Raw genomic sequence first — 22,669 nt, 5'->3', positions numbered from 1 at the left:
GGCAGAAATATATATGTCCACCCTGCAAAAATCCCAAACGAGTCCTCTCCTGCTAAGACCTCTGTGTAGGTTGGCTTAAGTTATTAATAAAATTGCTTATACTGTTATTTACTGGTATGTAGGCAGGCAACTGGTATAATTTTGTGAGCTACACATTCCAAATTGTTCTTGGCCACAATTTTTAATGGCAGTGTATAAAAGTTTTTAAGGAGCATCTCTATGACCTTGAGCTGGCTTCATGGTTAAGATGGCTGTGGTATGCTGGTTCATCTGTGACAAATGGTTTTTACTTTCAGAGTACTCCATGGTGGCATGCCTTGGACTTCTGCTCTTTCTGGTAGTCACACCTGACAGTTAAAAAGACTTGTAAGTTATGTTGCATGCCTAATATCACTGTTTTCTCTTTTGCATCTGATTAAATGTTTTAAGCACTAGACCAAGCACCCGCGGGTAACTCTTGGTCTGCTGACTAGACTGGGTTTGCCCGTGGTCCCTCTGGGAGCTGAGCAGTGGAGCAGTGCGGAGAGCCTCTCCTTCGCCCCACCGTACCGTGAGCCTCCTGCATCAGTGCAGATTGCTTCCAGTAGTGTTGATCTCCCTGCACTGCTCAGGAGCAGCTGAATGTGTTTCTAGTTGTCTTTCACTGCTCCTTGCAACTTGTTCTTGTTGCAAAACTTGTCCTGAGCTTTGAGCTGCTGTGAGGTTGTTTGTTTTGTTTTTTTGCAAGACAGTCCTGTTTCTGGGCTCATCTGCAATCATATGCTGGAAGTACATTTTTACTTTGTGGCTGCATGTACGAATATAAAATCAAATATCAGGATATGTGGCTGCAAGAGAGACCAACAGAGAGAATGAGGCAGGTTCCTGTGTTGTGGGGAGGGAAGCAGAAAAAATTCTGTTGCCCACTTGAACGTGTTCCCACCCCGCCCCCCGAAAAATCTTTTTTCCTCACCAGTCTTGGAAGTGGTGTCCTCTAGCGAGCACAGTGTTATCCAGATGATGGGGCTTTGTTCAGTTTGCAGCATGAACAGAGATTTCTGGGTGCTTTACCGAGAAGTTCAATAGTACTGCTACTGAACTTTGTTTCTGCACACAGAATATTTATTACAGGAGGTCTTGAAACTTGCACTTAAATGTTTGTGTTTATAAACTTTGAACTTAGCTTGGTATCTAGGCAAGATACTTTGAGATCTAACCATCTACTTGGTGGCAATTGAGAAGGTCAGTTAAATAATTAGCAGAATAAAAAAGCCAAACCAACAAAACAAGTTTGTCAAATGTATTTGCTACTATCAATCCATTATTTGGATGAAATTAAAGCAGCGTCTGATGTCAGCTCAGAAATATTTAAATATACTGTCATGCAAAATTTTAGGTCTGGTATATGTTGAATATGCATCTATTTCATATTGTGAACTTGAAGGGGCTTGGCTGTTTGTGTTTGTGTGTCCATTAGAAAGTACTTGGAAAATACCATGGAGCATCTTAAAACTGTTCATGGCCTCCTGAAAATTAAAAAGCAAATACCTCAGTTGTTCCATGAAGTATAACCAAAAGAGAAGTTTTGGCTAGTATTTTGCAAGAACTATGGACAAAGTGGTGTGTAAACATAGAGAGACAATGTCACAGATCTTCAGGTGGTGTGTCGGGTGTAGCTCTCTCAGCTGCATTTTGAGCAGCTGAAGATTGGATCTCTGTGTAACTGCTAATTTCAAGAGTCAGCCCCAGCTTTCTTTGCCCAACAGGCATTACTGTATGGGATTCAGTGAAGTAATTTTTTGTCCAAGAAAAAGAAGAGCGAGGCCCTGTAACTTTCACAACTGCTTTATTTAAAACCTCATAATCATTATTCATTTAATTTGGCCAACACACTTTTTAATAATCCCAAGTGTTAACATGTCACTCTGGGCCCTTGCAGGTGAGTGCAGTTTGACAAGGAGCCCTCTCTCTCTGCCCTTGCTTCCCTGGGACGCTGCCTGAGCACAGTCTGCGCGTTGGCAGGCACGCTCAATGGGCTTCTTTCACCAAAGTGTAAAACTTGGCTGTAAGGTGGGTTTGGAAAGGCACACTGCCTTGCTGTTGCACAAAGAAAATTGTTGCTCCTCGGGGAAATAACAAAGTTAGAGCTCTGGTGCCAAATGTTATAGGATGCCGGCACAGCGAGTGTTTGCATTCTGAGAGATTTCTGCCTTGCCATTAACAAGGACTGATTGTGCAGGAGGAAAGCATTTGCTTTGCCTTCAAGACCTGTGCAGCAGTGAGCAGAATTGCCATTAGAGTTTATTCATTGCCTGATACTTTTTTGTTGTTGTTAGACACCATCAGCTGGCATACTTGGCTTTAAATTGGAAAGAATTAGTTTGTAATAGACTGCTGTAAAGTGATATAATAATCTCCCTGTTGAGTAAAAGTCTGATTTATATGGCATTGTTTTCATCCCAGGATGTACATGTGAAAGAAAGGAGCATCCTAATTGCTTCTACATCCCATGCAGTAAGAAAGTGGATTTTGGAGAAGTTAATGCTAAAACCAAAGTTGCTGAGTAACTAAAGGTATTTATAAACTGTTAAGCATTTTACAAAAAACCCTTTTCTGGCTCCTTGGTTAGGTGATCAACTCAGGTTATTGCATGTAGAGCTTTCTGTTAAAATTGCATTTTTATTTTTTCATCAGAAATCCAGCTCAAGTCTTTCTTACCACCTTAATAGAGTTTTTGAAGGCACTAAGGACCTGTTTTGGTGAATTCAGAGAAAGGTTTTCAAAGCTGTTGTGATGCAGAATAGGAAGGAAAATAATCCAGTCCATCCGAAGTTTTGTGAGAGCATTGGTTAGAAATCACAGTGTACCTCCAGGTAGAAAGGGTGTGGACACCTTGAATGCTCAGTTACTACAGAGTAATGCTCTGAAATGGAGACTTCCATACCTGTGGGTATAGATGGAGCAAAGGATTCTAACTTCGTAATGGTAAAGAGGCATTTTGTGCTTACTTAGTGCTGCAGCACATCAGCGTTTGAATGTATGTGTTCGAGTGTTCAGGAAGAATAATGCTTCCTTTCTTCTGCAGTGCCTTTCTCCCCCCACTCTTGCTGAAGCACATTTCGGTGAAGTACTCATCAATTACATGTTTCAAACCTTACTTTATGGTATTTTTTTCTCCTCATCAGTGATGTTTTCTTGTCCTGCCCAGTTATGCGCAGATCTGTGCTGTAATTGTCAGGTAAAACTTCAAAAGTTCTATAATAACTTATATTATCAGCTGAGATAGGAACCTGTGATCAAACTGCTGGAAGGTGTTAGTTGCTAGAATGTACCCAGGATTAATGGAGATCATTAACTTAGCAGATCTTAGAACTGCAGTGTCTGTTTTAAAAAAAGTATAGAAATTGGAGAATAGAGGTATTTTACATTTTCTAGCAGCACCTGAGAGAACCACACATTAAATCCACATATAAAATGGGGCAACTTTATTGTCTGAGTAGAATTACATCTGCTCATACTAGCTTTAACCAAAATATTTTATAAATCAGTGTTACAAACTATAGCACAGAGTTTATAGACTGTAGTGTCCAGCACTCCACTCAGATGGTTTTTGTTGTGTTTAATGACTCAGTTTGACTCTTCTATAGATCATGTTTTGCCTTAGTAGATTTAGCGTATGTGTGTCCCAGCCTGCAAACAAAAAGGGCTATACTTCCATATCCTAGCAGAGAGTTTTATAGGATCATGTGGGAGTGTTTTCCATTTCTTTTTTCCTTTTTTTTTTTTTGACTTCTCATGACATGAATTTGCACTTTTTGCCCTTATTTCCAAGGTACAACATTTTATAGGTACTTTGCTTTGAAATCTCCCTCTTTTGCAAACGATCTGCCTGCTATGGGTGAATAAACCATAAGAAGAGGACTTACGGCCCTTGTAAACCGCTGCAACATCTATTTGTGGGAGTAACTCAGTGACTTTTCAGGTATACGCACACACCCTTTCCATTTCCCATCACTAAATTCAACTCTGGATCTTTCATTGCTTCCAGAAAACTGTGGCCAGGATTAATATGAGCCAGACTGTTACCTGATCAGAAAGTAACTCTGGAAACACACAAAGTACGTTTAGAGAGGAGACATTGGTTTATTCTGTGCAGGGTGCAAGGTGGAAGATTTCCACAAATCTAGCACACCTATTGAGGTTAGCACTCTGTACTTACACACTACAGTTAAAACACCACACCTAATACATATGTTCCGCCTAACTATTGCATATTCATTATGTTGAGCAAGCACGACGTGTTGTTCTCTTGAGCAATCATCCCAGAGTCTTCTATGCTTGCGCCTGCCTGGTCTTTGGTGGTCTTCGGTGGTCGTTTGGGGAAGAATACCCCTACTCCTTTTGTCCTTTTATGCTCATGCATCATCTGAGGACACCAGGGTCTTTGTTTCTTTTGCCACCCCTTCGTTTCTCAATGCCGAAGGAGGATGTATGTCCTTAATTAGCAAGTCTGTGACTCTGAAATGTCCGTTATCTGGTGCCTTGACTATTAACCAAACACTCCTTAAGCATCCTCTATTGTACGCAGAATCTTAAACTAGATAAGCTTTACCTTGAGTACACATAATCTAAACAGTCCTTGAATAGCAAGCATATCACGCTTCTCACATTTTAGGGTTTTTTCTTTAAGCTATCGCTGCCTTCTTATTTGTTAATCAGTCTTTTGAAGGCTTGAGGCAACAAGACCACCCCACCTCTGCTTCTGTCCTCCTGAGGTCTGTCTGCAGGTTTTAGCTCTTAATTACACTACTTGGAGTCATCTCACTTTAACATTGTAACTCCTTCTCTTTAGGGTTTTATATATTACTTTTCGTCAGCTAGCAATCAAAAACTCGGAGGCTCATTTCCTTGCTTCCTTTTTCGGAAATGAGTTGTCTTTTTTAGCTGAACTTGAGGATAAGGCCCATGCGTTACTATTTAAAGATCCTGCTTACCACATTGTTAAGGAAGGTCATGGAGTTTCTTAACCTTCAGTCCATTAAAACAGCTATAAAGGGCTGTGCATTAATTACATTTCTGCTTAGCTTGGTACAAGGGTACTTACTGCTTACTGAGAAAGTCCTGACTTCAGGTAGCATGAGCTCCATTTCAGGTGCCCGGGACAGGTTTTCTCCTGGTCATTAAGGAATGAATGAATTCAGAGTGTGTGTTTAGATGCTTTCAAAGACATCTGTTTAAAAAAGCCAATGACTGCTATTCTGATGATCCTTTCTCTACAAACACCCTTTCCCCCTCCCCCACCCCCAAGTCAGATCTGGGACTTGCTCTTTTTTGTCCAGATTAAAAACATAGCCAACTCAGCCAGTCAAATTCTTCGTTGATCTGGCATGAGCAGTGTTAGCTCATATTAAAGCAGACTTATGGTTTATTTCCCTTGAAATTTTCAGCTTCTTTTCAATCAAAATAGAAGGATTCATGAAATGTTTCCTTAAAAAAAAAAAGTGTATTAGTAGTCTCTTCAAAGCAAAAAACTAAAGCCATCGCCTTAGAAAGAACTGAACACCCTTGATTTGATTGACAGATTTTGCTGTGGAAATATTGTATTTTAAGTCATTCAGTAGAAAACTTTGTTATCTCTGTAAAAATATAATTACTCTAGGTGTGAAATAATGTTGAAAAACTGCATTATTTTTCAAATACAGGAATCTTATAATTTATAGTTTGGGAGGTGTTTTACACACATTGCCTTTACTTAAACGAATTGTTGCTCATGGAAGCTACCAACAGAATGAGTTGAGGTATGTTTCCTCTTAGATAAAACTGAATTTCCTTGCTGCAGCCTGGTAGTCACCTGTCAGTTGCAAAATAGTTAGAATGAGAAACACCTTCCTTTGATTTTTATTCTAATTTTTTTCTGAAATGCTTCTTGGATAATATTGCTGTTAGCAATGTAATGTTCAGTAAATTATCTGCCTTTGACAGAGCAACAGTGTTTGTTTATGCTTTAGAACAGTGATAGTATCTTCAAGAAAAGAGATGTATGTGTAGCAATTTTGAATTTTTTTTTTTTTTTTTTTTTTTTTTTTTTTTTTTTTTTTTTTTTTTGCTAAGCCTGGATAATCAGTCTGCATTCATCTGCAAAAGAAGTGCTGGGTTTGTTCCAGCAAGTAGGAAACTTTTCCTTATTCTTGGGTGAGAAACCTGCCTGCAACATCCCATTAGTTTACAGTTTCCATGTTGCTTTGCTTTAATGTATCATGTCAGAAACTGAAGTACATACTCTTCAGTTTTATTTACAGAAAAAAAAAAAAAAGTGATAACTTTCCCCCGTTCCAGGCTGCCAGGAAGATGTCAGGCTTGTGTTCAGACTCCTCCCAATTAGCTTCAGTTGTGGTTTAAAGGCAATTCATGGTTCCCAGGCCAGTAAAAAGCCCCGCATTTTTCTCTGTGAGTGTCCCACAACAGTTGTGCAGTGCTTGGACAGTGAAAATTTCGCATGATAGCTGAGAATAAGTTGTTGAGCATGTAGGTATCGAGCAGCCCCTGAGACAGTACTCATCGTAATCATAACTCACATAGTACTTTTAATCCTTACTTTCTGGTAGCTCCTAGCCTTTCAAAAACAAAAATCAGACTATAGGAATAACCCCAGTGATGCTGAAATTCAGCCCAGAAAAGGAAGAATTGCTAGACACACAGCATAAAGCCCACTGGGAAATTTGTACTTCCTTGGCTGTTCTGTGGAAGGTGCCCAAGTACAAGTGAGAGTCAGTAGAAATCTTCTTTGATAGCCTTACGTGATGATTTCCTGCTTCCAGGAAATAAAATATAAGAGTTTGCTTTTTTCTTTGTGTTTTGTCCAGAGGGATGGCAGTCCAGGTAGCACAGTCAGTTATTTCTTTTCACCTGTTTTGTGTCAGAAAAAAGAGCATGCTTGTGTATTAGCCTCTTCTTCCATTAAAAATAATGCTCTGTCTGGAATTTGTGGAATATCAGTCTATGAAATTCTGTCCTCTGGGAGTTTGGGATGAACTGACTTCATCCATTCTGCCTTTAGTTCTAGTCTTGAGTTTTTCTGTGCAGCTAAGATGGGGACTTGGGGTGTTGGGCAACACTCTTGAAATTTGTGTAAGTCATTCTTGCCGTACTGTCATATTTTTTTTATTTCCACTGTAGTAATTCACTGTCCCAGATATCAGCACTGACTTGCTGGCAGAAAGTGTGCAGGACCCATTTTTGTGGCCAGAAGGCATACTGAGTGCCAGAGAAGTGAGGACTCTGTGCCTTAATGTTCAGTGATACCATCTCAGCGGATTTCTTGGCTGTGAAGGAGTTCCTCTCTGAAACAATGATGTGCTGCCTGCATCCCCTTCGTCTGTGTGCTGTTATGAATGCCATGTGTTTTCTTCCACAAATTGAAAGGAAGTTCTAGTTTCACAAGGACCTTCTTGTCTTTCATTCCATAAGGAAGAAGATGTAGTTTGGTTTGGTTTGGTTTTTTTCTTTACTGGGTCAGCAATTATATCATAAAAAGGATGTGGCTACAGTGATTAAGATGAATTAGCCAAAAAGTTTATCAGGCTACTAAGGCAATGAAATCATACAATTAGTGGTGAAGTGGTAACAGCAAGCTGGCCTTTCATTTCAATACTGTACAGATTTTTCATTCAGAGAAGTAGAATACAGAGTCAAATTCTTGAATGTATGTATAACTCTACAAAAAAAAACCAAAAACAAAACCACCTTGGGTGACCAGTGTATTTGTAAAGGTATATAATTGCACAAGCAAATTTTGAAAAATTGGGAAATGCTGTGGGTAGTGAAATACTACTGTTTGCTTTCAGAGGTGATTATGGAAACTGTTGGCCTGCATGCTGCACAGTTATAATTGTATGTGCAAATGAGTGCTGTCCAGGCTTGGTAACTTGCTGCCAGAGTGCTCAGCCCAAGACAGACTTATAAAGGAGCTTTTTCCTATGGGATGTTCTGTTTATATTGTGTTTGTATTATTCCACAAAGATATAACCCTTAAAAATGCTGCTGCTCCAGCGATGTCTGGCTATCTCTTGTAAAATGTATGTTATGCAAGAGCTTTGCACCTTAAAGCAGGGTACTATGAGGTTTGATTACTGTAGTTTCAGGCCAAAGGCTGAGCCCTTATGGCTAAATTAAATATCTATTTTTGTATCGGACATGACTCTATGTTACATGGAGGTAATATGCCTCTGTGTCAAAATATGTTGATATCCTTATGGCATGTCTTCTGCTCTCAGCATAACCTGAGAATATTGTAGCTCTGATCTACTTAAGCAGCTATTATATTTATTTAGATGTGCTATTACGGGATTTACAGAGAGCCTGTATTAGCCCATAAATTCAGCCTTCAACCTCCCCCAAACAAGGTATTACAGAGGAAAACCTTTCAGCACTGGATCCTGGATGCAACAATAATGTACTTGTTTATATGGTTTTTCAAGCTGGATTCAGAGATGCTAAAAGTGTAGACAGATTTCAAATGATGATTTAATTGTTTACAAGTGAGTGTTTTCTGCAGCATACAAAAGAGATGAACTAATCCCAAAAGGCTTTTTGATATAACTTGAACAGATGATTTCCTGACATTGTTATATATCCTGGTTTAAGGCGATGAATAATTAGCTATTTAAGTTTTTAAAAAAAAAATACCTTGAGAACTAGATGTCAGCTGAAAAGCTGTCAGTAAATTTGGAACAGCTTTGCATGTCAAGTTGATTATAGCAATGAATAAAAGGAATTACAGGAAAATGAACCATGCAGTGTGCAGTTTTTAACTTCAGTCTCCCCACAGTTTCTCCCGTCTCATTCTCCAGATTCCTAGGGTGCTTGTGATATTATCAAGCTGTGGAGTTCCCTTTCACAAAATCCTTTACTGTGGGCAACTCTTTCTTGCTATTTACTCCACTTCATCAATGTGCAGTCACTTGAAACTTTACATTCAAGGATTTCCCCCCTCCAGACCCAAGTGCCATTAATAGCATCTTTTGTCTGACTTCCTGAAATATGGAAAGCCATTTACTACACAGCTTCAGTTCCAGGCCACTGCCCAGGACCAAGCAGCTCAGCTGAGGGCAGCGAGTTTTCCTCTCCTGCACGTCCAGCAAGCTGCCATGTTTATCCTCTGGTAACAGAGGTTATTTTATGTTTTCCAGAGTGGATCGGATGGGCATATTCTCTGTGCAGTTAGTAACAGAGCAGTTGCTAGGTCTGAGCTGAACAGTTTGCAGGTTTAGTGGGATGGTACTGAGTGAATTGCAATAAAGAGGTTTGGAGCCTTTTTAACAAGAACATTAAGTTGTTTTTGAAGGTCTGAGCCCTGCCTGTGGCTGTGCATAAAAGGGTGCTATGGACCTACAAGAAAACCAGGGCCTTAAAAATCTGGTTCATTTAAGCAGGTGGGATGGAATTAATGTTCTTTGAATTATTCAGCTTGAAAATAAAATTGTGCATCTGTATTAAAGTTAGGAATTTAGATGGGCTGAATCTCCTGACACCTACACATGTGGAAGCAGTACTGACTGCAGTGCGGTGAATGGAGATGCTTTGGCAGGAATTGCGAGACTCTCTATTCGTGTTCTTATATGAGCAGTCATCACTGTAGCATCTGAAGGCCAGTGCAAAATGGAGCTGCTGTAGGGCCATCTCATGTCTAGATGACAATTGCTGTTTACCAACACAGAATACCTGTTTTGATATGCTGAAGTGGCAAACTGCATCTTTCTCCCATTGTCATGACCATAGTGAGGCAAAGCAGTGCTGGAAACCTGTTCCAAAAGAGAGAGGGTGGCTCTACTGGCAGAGGCAGCTGTGCTGTTTGTGAAGAGGTGGTTTATAGAAAATAGATTGCAGATGGTCTGACAGCAGTGATGCACTGAAGAAAGGGGGGAAAAAAAGAAAAAGAAGGAAAACCTGGAAATCAAGGAGGGGGATGAGAATGTGCCCATTTCTTGCCATGCCACTTAAATGCATGATGGGGAGCAAAGCTTGTTTAAGAATGCTTTAAAATCATCGGAATTGGGCATTAATAAACATGTGTCCCATTTTAGTACAACCATGTTGGCTTCAGCTGGTCAGTTGATCATGTGGGCATGTTTCATGCATGTTGAAAATAAATGATCATTCTGGGCTGCAGTAGTTTTCACACTGATGGAGCATAAATACAGTAGCAGTGTATACTAGTATAGTGATACCAGTGTGGTGTATGCTAGTATAGTGATACGAAACCAAACTCCTACAGTGTATTACTAAGTACTTGGCTGTTTATGAGGGGCTTAATGGCATCACATGAATGGATTGGTAGCTAAATGAAGGATTGACTAAACTAATCTCTGTGAGAATCCTCTTTAATGAGTTAATGAGGTGTTCTTATGGGCTCCCTGCACACACAGATGCTAATGAGAGTTTTTCCAAGTTATCAAGTGATGAAACTGGGATCTGCATCTAGGGTGACAATAAAAATGATGGATAAGTTCTCCTATTTGGGAAAAATATATTTTAGTTCTGGCATGAATACTGCAGAAGGGAGCCAAAACTGCTGCTCTACCTGCATGTTCTTTATCTTTTCCTGTAGCATATTCATTAAACTCAAAGCCTGGTGCTAAACCCTCAGCACTTCCAAAGCTGAAAATCAGCAGCTGTACTTAAAATTACTTATCTATTTCATCCTTTAAAGATCAGCATTACCAGATTCTGCATTCAAAAATTCTCCAGGAAGACCCAATTTTGGGTTTGTTGTTGTGGGGTTTTTTTTCTTTTCTTTTTTTTCCTCTCTCCTCTCTTAAAGATTCGAATGTAGTAAGTTTATGCAGAGGAAGTGTCTGGTCCTAAATTGATTTATCAGGGACGTTATTCCATAAAACCACAATTTTTTAAGCTATACTGCGGAAATGGGAAAAACAAATCTTGGTGGGATTTAGGGCATTGTGTTATTTTAGTGGTGGGATTGTTTGTTTTCTGGCTGTGCCTGAATGGGAGGTCTCCTTCATCCTCCTGTCAGTGGACTCCTGCATACCTGACATCTGCCAAAGGACTGAATTTCTGTGATGCATCTCATTTGACTCTTGGGAAGTAGAGAAAGTTATGTTTATTCTGAGGGTGGCCAGTGGTAGGGGAGGAGATGTTGTACAGCATGGGTCTGTGTGAGAGGGGCAAGGGTGATGGGTGACAAGCGGCTGGAGCATGTCTGATCTGCCTGCCAAGGATCTGAGGGCAGTATCCTGATACTGGATGTGTCCTCTTCAGCTTACGGCAGGCTTTTGTCCATCAGACACAATCTGGCTTTAATGCAATCTTCAGATTTCGTTAGCGTGCTTTTTATCCTTATTCCAGGTCATTAATGAATTTGTTCAATACAACCTCTCCTCAGCTCAATACAGTGCCATTTATCATTATCATTTGTTTACAGTCCTGCAGCCAGTTCTCAATTCCAGTCCTGTGCGCTGGCCCTTCCCAAGTCTTTTTGAATTAATTTTTCAATTAGGTTTTCATGAGATACAGTATCAGATGCTGTCCTAAAATCCAAAAAATATGACCTCTGCTGTGTTCCTTTAATCCACTCTGTCTGTGACTCTATCAAAGAACAAATAAAGCAATTAAATTTGTCTGGCAGGCTTTATACAGAATAAAGCTATACAGGCTGCTTCTCATTCTATTACCCTCAAGATTTTTAGCTGGGTTTTCTTAATGAAGCTGACTTCCCCTTGTCTTTTTTTCTTTTCTTTTCCCTTTCCCTCCTAAAAAACCTAGGGCTGTGTTCCCAGCCACTTGCTCTCCTCAGTTTATTCTTTTGAAAGATCCTGCACATGAGAATAGCAGTATAGAGATGCTCAGGGCATGATCCAGGCTCTGTGCCAGGCTGCGCCCCTCTCCTAAGGGGCCCCAAGTGATTGCAGAAGGGTGTAAGATGGTGAAGAGCTGAACCTAGTGCTCACAGCGTTAAATGAATCCACAGTGTGGCTATCACCGAATAGCCATGCTTTACTGTGCTTTGAGACCAGGGATTGTGTGGGTGTCTTTTTCTCAGTGCAGTGCAACATCTGGTGAAAATGTGCTTGCTTTCTTTTGTTGTTGTTGTTACTGGGGTTATGCAGGCACTACTTAAGCTGGCCTACCACTGTATGTCTTTCTTTTCCAAGTGCTTTGGTACGGATTTCCAGCTCAATTACCTGTGATAGCGACAAGTGAGATGTACAACTCTTCTGCCGACTGGCTGGCATCTGTTCACACTGTAGCAGTGCCTGACGCAGCTTTGAAGCTTATTGTGCCTGAAGTCTGTCCTCTTCGGCTGTTCATTTAAGTTTTGAACACGTTCCTTAGTGCAGGTCTTAATTTTCTTCTGGTAACTTATTTGTCTGGAAACTTTAAATGAACCTGCTCTTTGAATTCAGTCATGGCCTTCCTGCTGATTTTCTGCACCATGTCCTGTTTCAGATAATATTCAGGCAGAGTGGTGTGGGATCATTCTTGTAAGAGACAACAACTGGAGTGGTTGTCAGCTAGGACAGTTCTTTTTTCCTTTATATGCTATGCTTATACACTAAACTGAATTAGTGTCTCCCTCCATGTGCTTTTTTTATGTAGCTTTTTATAACACTTGGCTACTCTATAAATTTAGACTCCTCTAGCTCTATTAAAGTTGTGAAAATGTTGCATGAGGACATGGGGGTTTTTTCTTTTTTTTTTTTTCTTTTGCCTTTCCATCACTAGAACTACAAATAACCCACATCCATGTGCCTGAATATAATTATACTCAAAATCATACCCAGGCTGTACCTCCCGGGGTGCCCTCTTGAAGGCTTCCATGGCAGCATCTGCTGGAGAAGTGGGCATGAAACTGTATTTCACAGTTTCAGAGACGAGCTAGGACATGCGGGGGAGAAACATCTTTTTCAGTATCATCTGGTACACTTTGCCATCTCTAAACAAACTGGTTATATTGATCTGTTAGATTAGTATTCCTCATCCTTTTACACATTTGCATTTCATGCTGAAATTTTTTTGCTGCCTGAAACAAACTGTCCAGTTTGTTAGGACAACTGAACAACACAGCAAAGCCACTGCTCCTGCCAGGTCTTAATAAATTATTAAAGAAAGCAGGACAGTTGACCCTTGCTCTGAATCGGTCAGATGTATCATTCTTAGGCACAGATTCAAAAAGGTGGTGTCGGAGCAGCTATACTGTATTAAAGTGTCAAGGCTGAAAGATAAGCCTGCCCGGAATTAGTAAGTTAAAACATTAACTGTCTTTCAGCGAGTACCTTTGAGACAGCATGTCTGGCCTGGGTAGCTAACATACTCAAAATGTCAAAGCAGTACTTGGGCAGCAGCATCTCTGTGGCCAGACGTATTTTATAGACAGCTGTGAAAGCTTCCTACTGCTATCTGCATACTGCTGCAGCTGGCCCTGGTTGAGTTCAGGGGTCCATGCTGAGCTGGTAGCAGCAGATTTTTTTCAGTTGGTAAAAGACACCAAAGATAGGGATAGTACCAGCTTCATTTGTAACTGGAATTTCAGGATTTAATAGACAGCAGATTCAGTGTGTGGCTTAAGTGTTCGGCAAGATGGTATAGATTTATTTTGGGTAGTGATTTTTATGGAGGCATTTGAGAGTTCTGGGCTATTTCTGGGCACTGACTTATTGCAGGCTAAGGAGTAGTAGGTCTTGCTGCAGTTCAGGTTCTGTAAATGACTGTAGTCTTCTGTAAAGCTCTTGCACACAAGAAAACAGTTTTATCTTTGTAGAAAAGCAGGGAACTAACAGGTCTCCGATTTAACCGAGCTGCCCTTCAACTACTGGATAACCCTGTGATTGTTCATTTGGCAGAAGACACATATGCTGTGCTCAAGTCCTGGGCAGACCCCCAGCTTTTTGGCTTTGAAGGAGCTACACCGATTTACTATACCAGCCAGGGATTAGAGCAGTTTTGACCCCAGCCATTGGCTATTAAAGAGACTGCAGCTGTTTCTGGTGGCGACATATCCAGAGGTGGTGCACAGAGGCACTGGGCACATCAGTTTTTTGACCAGAACGTTATGTTCTAGCAGTTGGTGTGTACCTCAGCACAGAGAGGGTAATCTTCACCAAACCATATCAAGCTACTCAAGGACTAAGTAGCTGTGAGCTGATGTCTCTGTTATGTCTCAAGTCCTTCTGACTTGTTTCCAGTTAAGAGAACATGAAAGTACTGCCCTTTCCTATAGCTGCCCAGTGGCTGAGTAGAAACGACCTGGCAGCTCAGGCCTCTTCACATTTCTAATACTGTTATCACAGGCTTAATATCCAAATGCTTTCTAATGCCTTTTCTTTCACCTGGAAGAGCTGTTGCGGTGTGGCACAGGGCAGTAAGCCTTTGCCACACTCAAGTAAGTGTTGATGAAGTTATTCACTATTGTGCTATTTTTAATCTCTTTAACTTGGGTTATTTTAACCTCTTTGTAATCCAGACAGAACCCCAATGCACTTAGAGAGTGGGGAGGAAAGCTGTAAGCATTCAGGGTCTCCAGTTTTGCTATTTTTTCTTGAATTTTTGTACTGCAAATGGCATATCTGCAGAGTTCATCTTCTCTGTGTTTTTGCTGTCTGTGCTGCTTTCCCCTTTCAGTAGGTTTCTTTCTATTTGTTTCTTCCTGTCTGTGCTCCAGCCTTGATCAGTATCCTCGTCTTCTAGAGGGTTACAAGTGGTGTCAGTGCATTTATATTCTTGTTCTTGTTTCTTTGTACTACTTTTTGAGCTGGGACTCTTTCCTGGATATGCTACAACTGAGGACAGTAAGAAGAGCTCAAAGTGTGCAGATTAAGAATCTGAATTAAGTGCCTGTATTGTGTACTTAAGGGTGTTGACCAAGATAGTGCTTTTATGCTGTGTCTTAGATTTTGTGGATGTCCTGGCTTAAGCTGCCCTCACGCTCTTTGCAGTTTCTCAGCAAACTAGATGAGGAATGATCTTGCTTAAATATATTTTCCCCCAATGGTTTGTTTTTAGTTAGCATCAGTTCTCCAATTTGGCCACACAAATGCTTCATTTGTCAAAATTAAGGGCTGGCAGAGGCCATGTGGGCTGATGTTGCTACTGAAGAACAGGTTCGTTAAGCTGTGTACTAGTGAAGCTATTAGCACTGAGCACACTAATTGCAACTCGGTGGTTTGGAGCAGCCTCTGCACGTTCTGGAGTCCAAAGAGCTTGTGGGAGCTGCAGGACCACCTGGCATGTTTGGCTGGGGCTGCTCCACCTCCCTTATGGGGACATCTTGTCACTGGCACTAGTTGAGAGGGGAACCCCTGGAAGGTGTCTGCATCATCCTTGTGCTGGCTTTGCTGCAGGAGTTCTTCCCTCTCCTGGGGCTTCAGTGTCTGTCGGTGCCACACAGGGGACTGAGAGCAGGGCTGAGACCTGAGCTCAAGTCCGTATCAGACGTAGCGGGTGGTAGCTGTCAGGCAGTTGAGAAGCAGCTGTCGTCCTGCCCCGACACTGCGTGACCAGCAATGGGGCTGTGCTGTCGCTGGGTGACACGAGTCCCTGCTGCTGGAGGAAGGGAGCCAGCAAGCGGGGCTCAGCCTGGCCTTGCTGGTCGTCCCAGGGGGTTACTTCATGCTAACTGCATCCTTCAGTGTTTCTGTTCCTCAGAAGCTGTTGTCATTGCTTGCACGCTCCATCTCTCCTCTGCTCCATTCTGTCTCTTCAAAGGACATGATAGTGTCTGTGGCTCTTGGTCATATGAAAATCTGGGTATGTGGCTTGCAGAACAGACAGGTTGGCTGCCCCTTTTCTGCACCGTTAGTTTGTATAACAGGAAGCTGTACATGCTTGGGGCTCAGCTTCTGCCGCTGCTTGCCTAGAGCCTGCTGCACTGGCTGAAATCCTGTCTTCACTAAATGTTTGTTTCCAGACCGTTGCAGCTGTAGTAAATGTTGGAAAGATTAGTATATTGATAACACAGTAATTTCTTCCTGAGAACCATTCTTCATTCAAACAATGTTGGGGGGGGGATGGTGCAAATGTGCTAATTTCCAGCCTTGGCATTTCAAGATCAGTCTTTCATTGAATAATTGTTGATGCGTAGTAGGAAACATACTCCATACTCTTTTTCCTTTCTCCTTGCTGCCTTTTGGAGGAGGAAAAAAGTCAAATAATAGCTTTTACCCTTGTGTACTAGAGCTTCCTGGCTATGCGTTAAGACGTCCAGCAGAAATAATAAAATTATGATTTATGTGGTCTGTGATGACAAGCAGAGATTTTTATGGAATTGGTGTATTTGCTTGAAAGGATCCTTTGCAGAGCAGTTACACCGAGGTTCTGGGTACATTAGTACTAGCGAGTCCTTCCCATCTTTTCCTCTTTATGCAAACACTCTTATGGAGCCTGTGAAGTGATGCTAAGACAAAAAAAAAAATCAGGGTAGTGCCATGCAGACCACTCTGGTAATGCTCACACTCCTTACCCTTCCCCTCAAGTCGGTGCTCACAGACGTTGGTGCAGCTTGTGATGGTGGGCAGTGTGATGAAAATGTTCTTGCAGATCTGCTTTTTTGGGTTTTATTTTCTTGATACCTGAATGACATCCTGTTGCGCAAGCCCTCCGGCTTAGAAAGTGCCTAAGCCCATTGGAGATGTTGCTGCCATGAGCCCTCTGCCTTGCAGTACGAGGGCATGAGCTGGGTGACGTTAAGATTGCCTGTCCCCCTGCCTGGCGGCTCCTGTCCAGGCTAGCAGTACAGGCGCTGCTGGAAAGTCTCTCTTCCCCAAATAAGTCAGCGTGTGTCTGTCAGCGAGCTGGTGGCGTAGAGGCGGCTGTTAATGTGACTTGTATCTAAGGGCTGCAATTAAGGTTACTGAACACTTCCTGTAATAAGATGCTGGGTGTTGTTGCAGGGACAGGCCGCACCCCCTCTGTCTGCAGGGAAACTCTGTGTGTTGGTGCCCAGGGCGCTGCTCTGGGGCACTTATGCCGTTGCCATGTGTGGGACGTTATGTGACTTGTATTCCCCTTGCTAGTGGAGAGGTGGGCAGAAATGTTGGGAAATGGCAGTCCAGGAGGTCCCTTCCAATCCTGGTTTTTGTTTTTTGTTTCTGTGAATATACAAAGGTTTTGAGCCAAATTTGAGCGTAGGATAAGAACCACAGGCTGGCAGGCTAACAAACCCCTGGGTCATGAAATGAGTCAGCAGAAGAGATGAAGTGGCAGTGCCCTGGGATAGCTGTAGCCCTCAACTGCAATTTGTAAAAACAGCACTGCCCACACAGGGAGCTGCTGTTACGTGGTCCTGCCTTGCAGGCAACAGAGCTGTTGGAGAGGACGTGTGAAATGTCACTTTTAGGTGAATGTTTTGTGTCTTTGTCTGAAACTGTGGTTTCATGGGAAGAAGTATTCAGTGGTGATGCTGGCATTTGCTACCGCTACTTGCCTCCTTACCCTGTCCCCAACTGCTGATTCTTCCTTCATGTCCTCCCCTTCCTGGCTTTGCTGGCCACCCCTCTGCTGTGCCAGCACAGCTCTCCTTGCCTTATGTCATGAGCTGGATGAAGGAACTGATTCAGCTGTAAAATGACACAGAACAGGTAAGTAAAATTAAAAAAGAACCTTTCAAGCTGGTTTGGTTCCCCTGTGCAGGTCAGGGCCCGGCTGCAGAAAACGTGGGTGCAAAAACTGCTGTGGTGTGAGTGTGCGGTTCTGGGGCAAGGGCACCTGGAACTGGCACTGCTGCTGGGGAGCCACTGCCCCATGCCAAGCCACACGCAGGTTGGTGCTACTTCCAGGGATGGAGAGAAGTGACCAGAAGCTGAGCGAAAATCAGCCCATCAAGTAAAAAAAAAAAAAGCTTTTCAGGTACCTGCCATGCTCATCAAAGCTGAACAGAGCTGCAGGGGAACCAAAAACACGCAGTCCAGAAGCAATGGAAGGGGCGAGTGGAAGGTGTGTCTGCAGGATTGGGTCCAGTGCAGCCAACAGCACTTTGCTGAGTCGAAGCACTGGGCTTTTCTGCAATCAGTTTTGGACTGTCACCAAAAATATGTGTGATTAGATTGAGGCGTAGATCGAGTTACCATATTCAAACCTGATGTCTCTTGAAATGGTGCTAGAAAAACATTTTTTGTGGCGTGGGAGAGACACGTGTCTTGTGGTCAAGGTCCTAGACAGTGACTTAGGGATTTCTCTCATATTTCCTGTGTGACTTTGGAATAGTTGGTTTATTCGTCTGTACCTCAGTTCCTGAGTCTTCCCATCATTTAGTTTTGTTTTGAAAAGGTTGCAAATTCTGTGAAAACAGACTACCTCTTTCCTGTATGTGAGCGAGACATTAACCCTTTATGAAAAATATGGTAACTAAACCCCGGACCAGAGTTGCTGTACTGAGTGTCACCTTTCAATAGTAAACAGAGTCTTACCCTGATCAGTCTTTGAACATGATAAATGTGTCATGCTGTTTATACGGCAATGTCATACTGTTTACACTCCAATTCCACTACAGATTTCATTTGATCACAAGCACTGGAGATTAATGATCCATAGCACTTGAAAAATGGCATCCTGAAATTTCAAATGGGATGATTGCCGACATCCCTGGGGTTTAGTTATAACGACTCTTGTGGTACTGTGGCAAGCTGCTGAAACCTGGTAGGTTCCTGGTAGGAACATTTACAGACCAAGCAAAACTTTGCTCAGAATGGTGCCAGTTGTTCTGCTGTTTGTTCCTAAGCGTTTCCATGTGTAGATGTGGACGAGTGATAACTTTGCTCTCTGACTCAGGCCTTTCATTAGCCGCTAATAATCAATGAGAGCAGGCAGGTTGGACAAATCAGAGAGGTTGTAACTTAAAAAAAGTGTGTACCCTCATCCCTCACACATGGGCTATTCCTGTGCACATTACCATGCATAACTCTGCATCAGGCCAGGCGGAGGAGCTGGAGAAGAGCAGTGGGATTTACCCAAATGTAATGTATTTGTTTGGCACTACTGAGGTAGATAACTTTAAGAACACACTTCTTCCTGCAAGTAAGAGTGAAAGCCTTTCTTTTAAGTTGCTGACATTGAGCTCGAATTTTAAAACTTTTTTGCAGTTGAAAACTGAATTTGACTATGCTTATGCCCTCCCTCCTTCTTCACCCTCCTCAGCTTCCTTACTGCCTCACTTAAAGAGGAGAATTGAGATGCATTCTCCATGGTTGTGTTTTGGGGACCTTCAGGTCAGCTCTGAGAGATGTGATGAGTGCAGTACCTGTAACTACATGAGTGAAGCAGAAAAGTAGAGCAGGCAGTCGGGTGCCAAGTGAAAGAAGCAGCCTCTGTGCGAGGCAGAGGTGACATCCAGAAACAAACTGGCAAAGTCTCTTCATGTTTGTTTCACAGTCAGTGGACGCTGAGAGGCAGCTATATTGCACCGCGTGAACTGCTGTTGGGAGAAACCCCATAAAAGCCAAGCTTCATTTTTTCCTCAGATAACTCGAAGTGAACACCATGTCATGTGTATGAATGATATATGTTCCTAATGACAGGGGGAAACAGGTCCCACTGCAGTGCTACAGTACAGGTTCCCTGCACAACGGCTACAGTACAAGTTAATACAAGTAACCATAGCCAAAATGAGGAGGAGGAAAGTAAACAGTAAAAACTGTAGCATCACAGTTTAATAGGCCTGTGCTGATGCACCATGTTCCACATGGTGAAATAATGCCATTCAAATCCTGGTTTATATTTACAATTTAGTCAAAAAAGTTTTTGAAAATAATTACCATAAGAAATCTGTTCTGTTCAGCAAGCATTGGACTTAATTTGTCCAGCTTTTAAATAGTCTGAAGCCTTACCTATTACAGGAATCCCCTGATCTTTCCAGGATGTTTTATACATACAGTAGCTGCTTCCTCTTATAGAAATAATGCCATTTGGAAGTGAACAGTACATGCTGAAAAAGCTTTTGTCTGCAATCAAATTGGCAGTGACTGAGGAAAATCCAGATGATCTCCCAAAGGGGAGTCTATGCAGCTGGGCCCTTCTTTGTTACAGTAGTATTTTGCTCTTTCTATTTAAACACGTTTTGTATTCTCTCTGCCACACACACCTGCCAGTATTGTGATCTTCCTGCTATGATATAAATGTGAATGGGACAGTGTAGGACAATGTTGTGACCAAACTGTCATTGCTTAGAGTCCAGCTGCAAAATGGATGAGTTTATCCCCCCCTAAGTCTGTAAGAGAAGAGCTTTGAGTGCTGACATCATTTGTCTTCAGAAATGTAAAGCCATCCAAGGACAAGATTCCTCTCACCTCTTCTCTCACCTTCAGGTGATTTTTTTTTTTCTTTTTTTTTCTTTCCCCCCCGCCTTAGCTTAGCTGATGACGCGATATTTGGATTTCACTGAGGTTTCTCAGTCTCCTTCCAGTCTTGATATCATTTGGCCGGTTGTCAGATAATATCTACTACATGTGTATGACAATGGTACTCTGGTGTTAGAACACATTGATGAAAGATACATTTAAGTTAGCAGTGTGACAGAGGTAATCATGGACTTTTTCACTTGGGCACAGCGTGCTGCCTGGCCCATGACGTACTGAGTGGAGGAAAGATGTATTGAGGGTTTCAAGGCCAATTTCCTCCTTGACTTTTTTTTCCTGGGTTGATAGCTTGTTTCTTCATTAGTATATTTATGGTGAATATTAAACCAAAAGCTGCTTTATAGGCATAAATAAAAGTAAAAGGAATATATAGTTTCTTGGAGGAAAGCCAGATATTTTTTCATTCTGTTCTGTGGTTTAGCCAACGTGAGAATCACAATGACCTGAGTATCTGGGGATATAAACACTCAAAACTAGTCTCAGGAGCCCAATAATCTGACAGACAAGAATTTACTCTACTAAACTAAAGCTGTCTAATTTCGGCAGATGTGATAGATTAAAGAGAAAACATCACTGAACTGGTTCTACTCTGTTAGGCTTTCCAATTAAACAGGATGTTGTAGAAAGTGAGACCTTGCAGAGTAATACCTGGACCAGCAGGACTGAGATTTTAAATGTCCCTTATACTTTAAAAGATGTTCCTTTAAAGATTTTGCTTGAGTGCTGATCCCAGAACACTAATGATGGAGTCTCCTGTACGGATGTTATCTCTTCTAACCTCTTAATTAACTGGCTAAATAGATGATTTTTGTGCTTTTGTGTTTAGAAGCTCTTTATTGAGGTTTGAATCCTCTGGCCAAGCCAGGTTAAGAGTTCAGATTTTGACACCAAGGAAGATGCCAGACTGCAGAAAATGCACGGTGCACTTGCACATATAATGTGCTGAGCTGGAGAGATGTTTATCAGGATGAAATTTTAATGGAAAACAAAACAACCACAGTGTAACTGCAGCTGTTGGGAGGAAGAATTTTGCCAAGGATGTGGCCAATCCTTTCATCATCAAGTCCTGATCAACTTTCTGAAAAGGTTCTAATGCCTTGAAATTACAGGAGCACCAGTCAATTGTAATCTAAGAAAGAAATGTAACAGAGGATTAAATCAAAGATGCAAGGGCCTGTGTGTGGCCTTGAGTCGTTCTGTAGCTAATCTGTCTCTGATATGCTCTGGTTACTGCAACTTCTTTCACTCATCCAAATACTGTAGAGATCCTGTAATTTCTGTGTGATGGTAGGATGTCTGGAAAAGGGGGATCTCTTAAAAAAAATAATCCTGTCATCCTTGTTCAAGCAGGTGTGTTTGTTCCTAACATTGCTACTTTGGACCAGTAATGGCTCAAAACACCTTCTCTTCCACTATTCCAGAGTAATGGCTGTTTCTGTCTGCTCTTTTTGTAGATTGAACCTCCTAGTCCCTACACCAGCTTGGAGACCCAGGTTAGTACCATCCCCCCTCCCACTTCTTTCTTACAAGAGGTTGTCTGAAAGAGAAGGCTGTTCTGCTGTTGGGCACCATATATATGCTATTTAACCATGTTGGTGGCCCTGGAGAAGGTCCAACTGTAACAGCAGTAGCATTAGCTCCCAACATGACTGACTGGGCAAGAAGAGAACCAGACTCTTTACAGGAGACAGTAGGTGCAGATGGTGAGGAAGGGACCTGGCATACAGTTGGACAACAGCAGAATTTACTTGCATTTGTTAGAAGAGAGGATGCAGTCCTCAAGGCAGTGCAAGCAGCCATTCATGGGATACTCACTTCTTTTTGTATACTCAGCTTCCTAGCTTTTGTTATGATCCCTGCTGCTAGTGTGTTGCCCTAAAATACTGTTGTGCTGCCGATTTCCTCTTCAGACATTACAATGAATGGTAATGAATCTGTGGAGATGCCTGGCACCAGAAGGTCAAAGTGACAGAACGGATTTTACAAAGTCACTGATGCTTTGATTTGTGTTTTCTAACAAGGCAGCATCATTGATTTCCATTCTTGCTGATCTTTGGGAGACAGCAAAGACAATGGTACTTGCATACCGAAGATGAGTGTTTATTCAGAACACACATTTCCAATGTCCCTTAGTGACTGCATAAATATGTCTATCTTTGTCTTCTGCTGGCCTTTTTCTGGGGAAAGCTTTTGACTGTTCTGTTGTTTGTTTCAACAAGCCTACTACATCTTTTTTGTGGACCTCACTTTGGAGCCAAGCCTCTGTGACTTGAAACTGGCAAGGAAAGATCACACAAAGATTGTTACACAGAGTGGCATTATAAAGT

General features: G+C 41.9%; 1 protein-coding gene across 2 annotated transcripts in view; it reads left to right on the top strand.

Moving 5' to 3' along the window:
• XYLT1 (xylosyltransferase 1) overlaps positions 1-22,669 on the top strand; it is a 207,882-nt gene that overhangs the window by 31,258 nt on the left and 153,955 nt on the right. Inside the window, exon 2 of one of the 2 annotated variants that reach the window (XM_030002024.2) lies at positions 21,797-21,835. The exons of the other annotated variant lie outside the window; for it this stretch is intronic. Within the exon in view, the coding sequence (XP_029857884.1) occupies positions 21,797-21,835 (39 nt within the window). The remainder of the gene's footprint in view (positions 1-21,796; positions 21,836-22,669) is intronic. 2 annotated transcript variants of the gene reach the window in all.

The sequence above is a fragment of the Aquila chrysaetos genome, chromosome 25, assembly GCF_900496995.4.
Source record: "Aquila chrysaetos chrysaetos chromosome 25, bAquChr1.4, whole genome shotgun sequence".
NCBI classification, from domain to species: Eukaryota; Metazoa; Chordata; class Aves; order Accipitriformes; family Accipitridae; genus Aquila; species Aquila chrysaetos.
The sequence above is the reverse complement of the archived record's forward strand: the minus strand, read 5'-3'. Positions and strand labels throughout refer to the sequence as shown.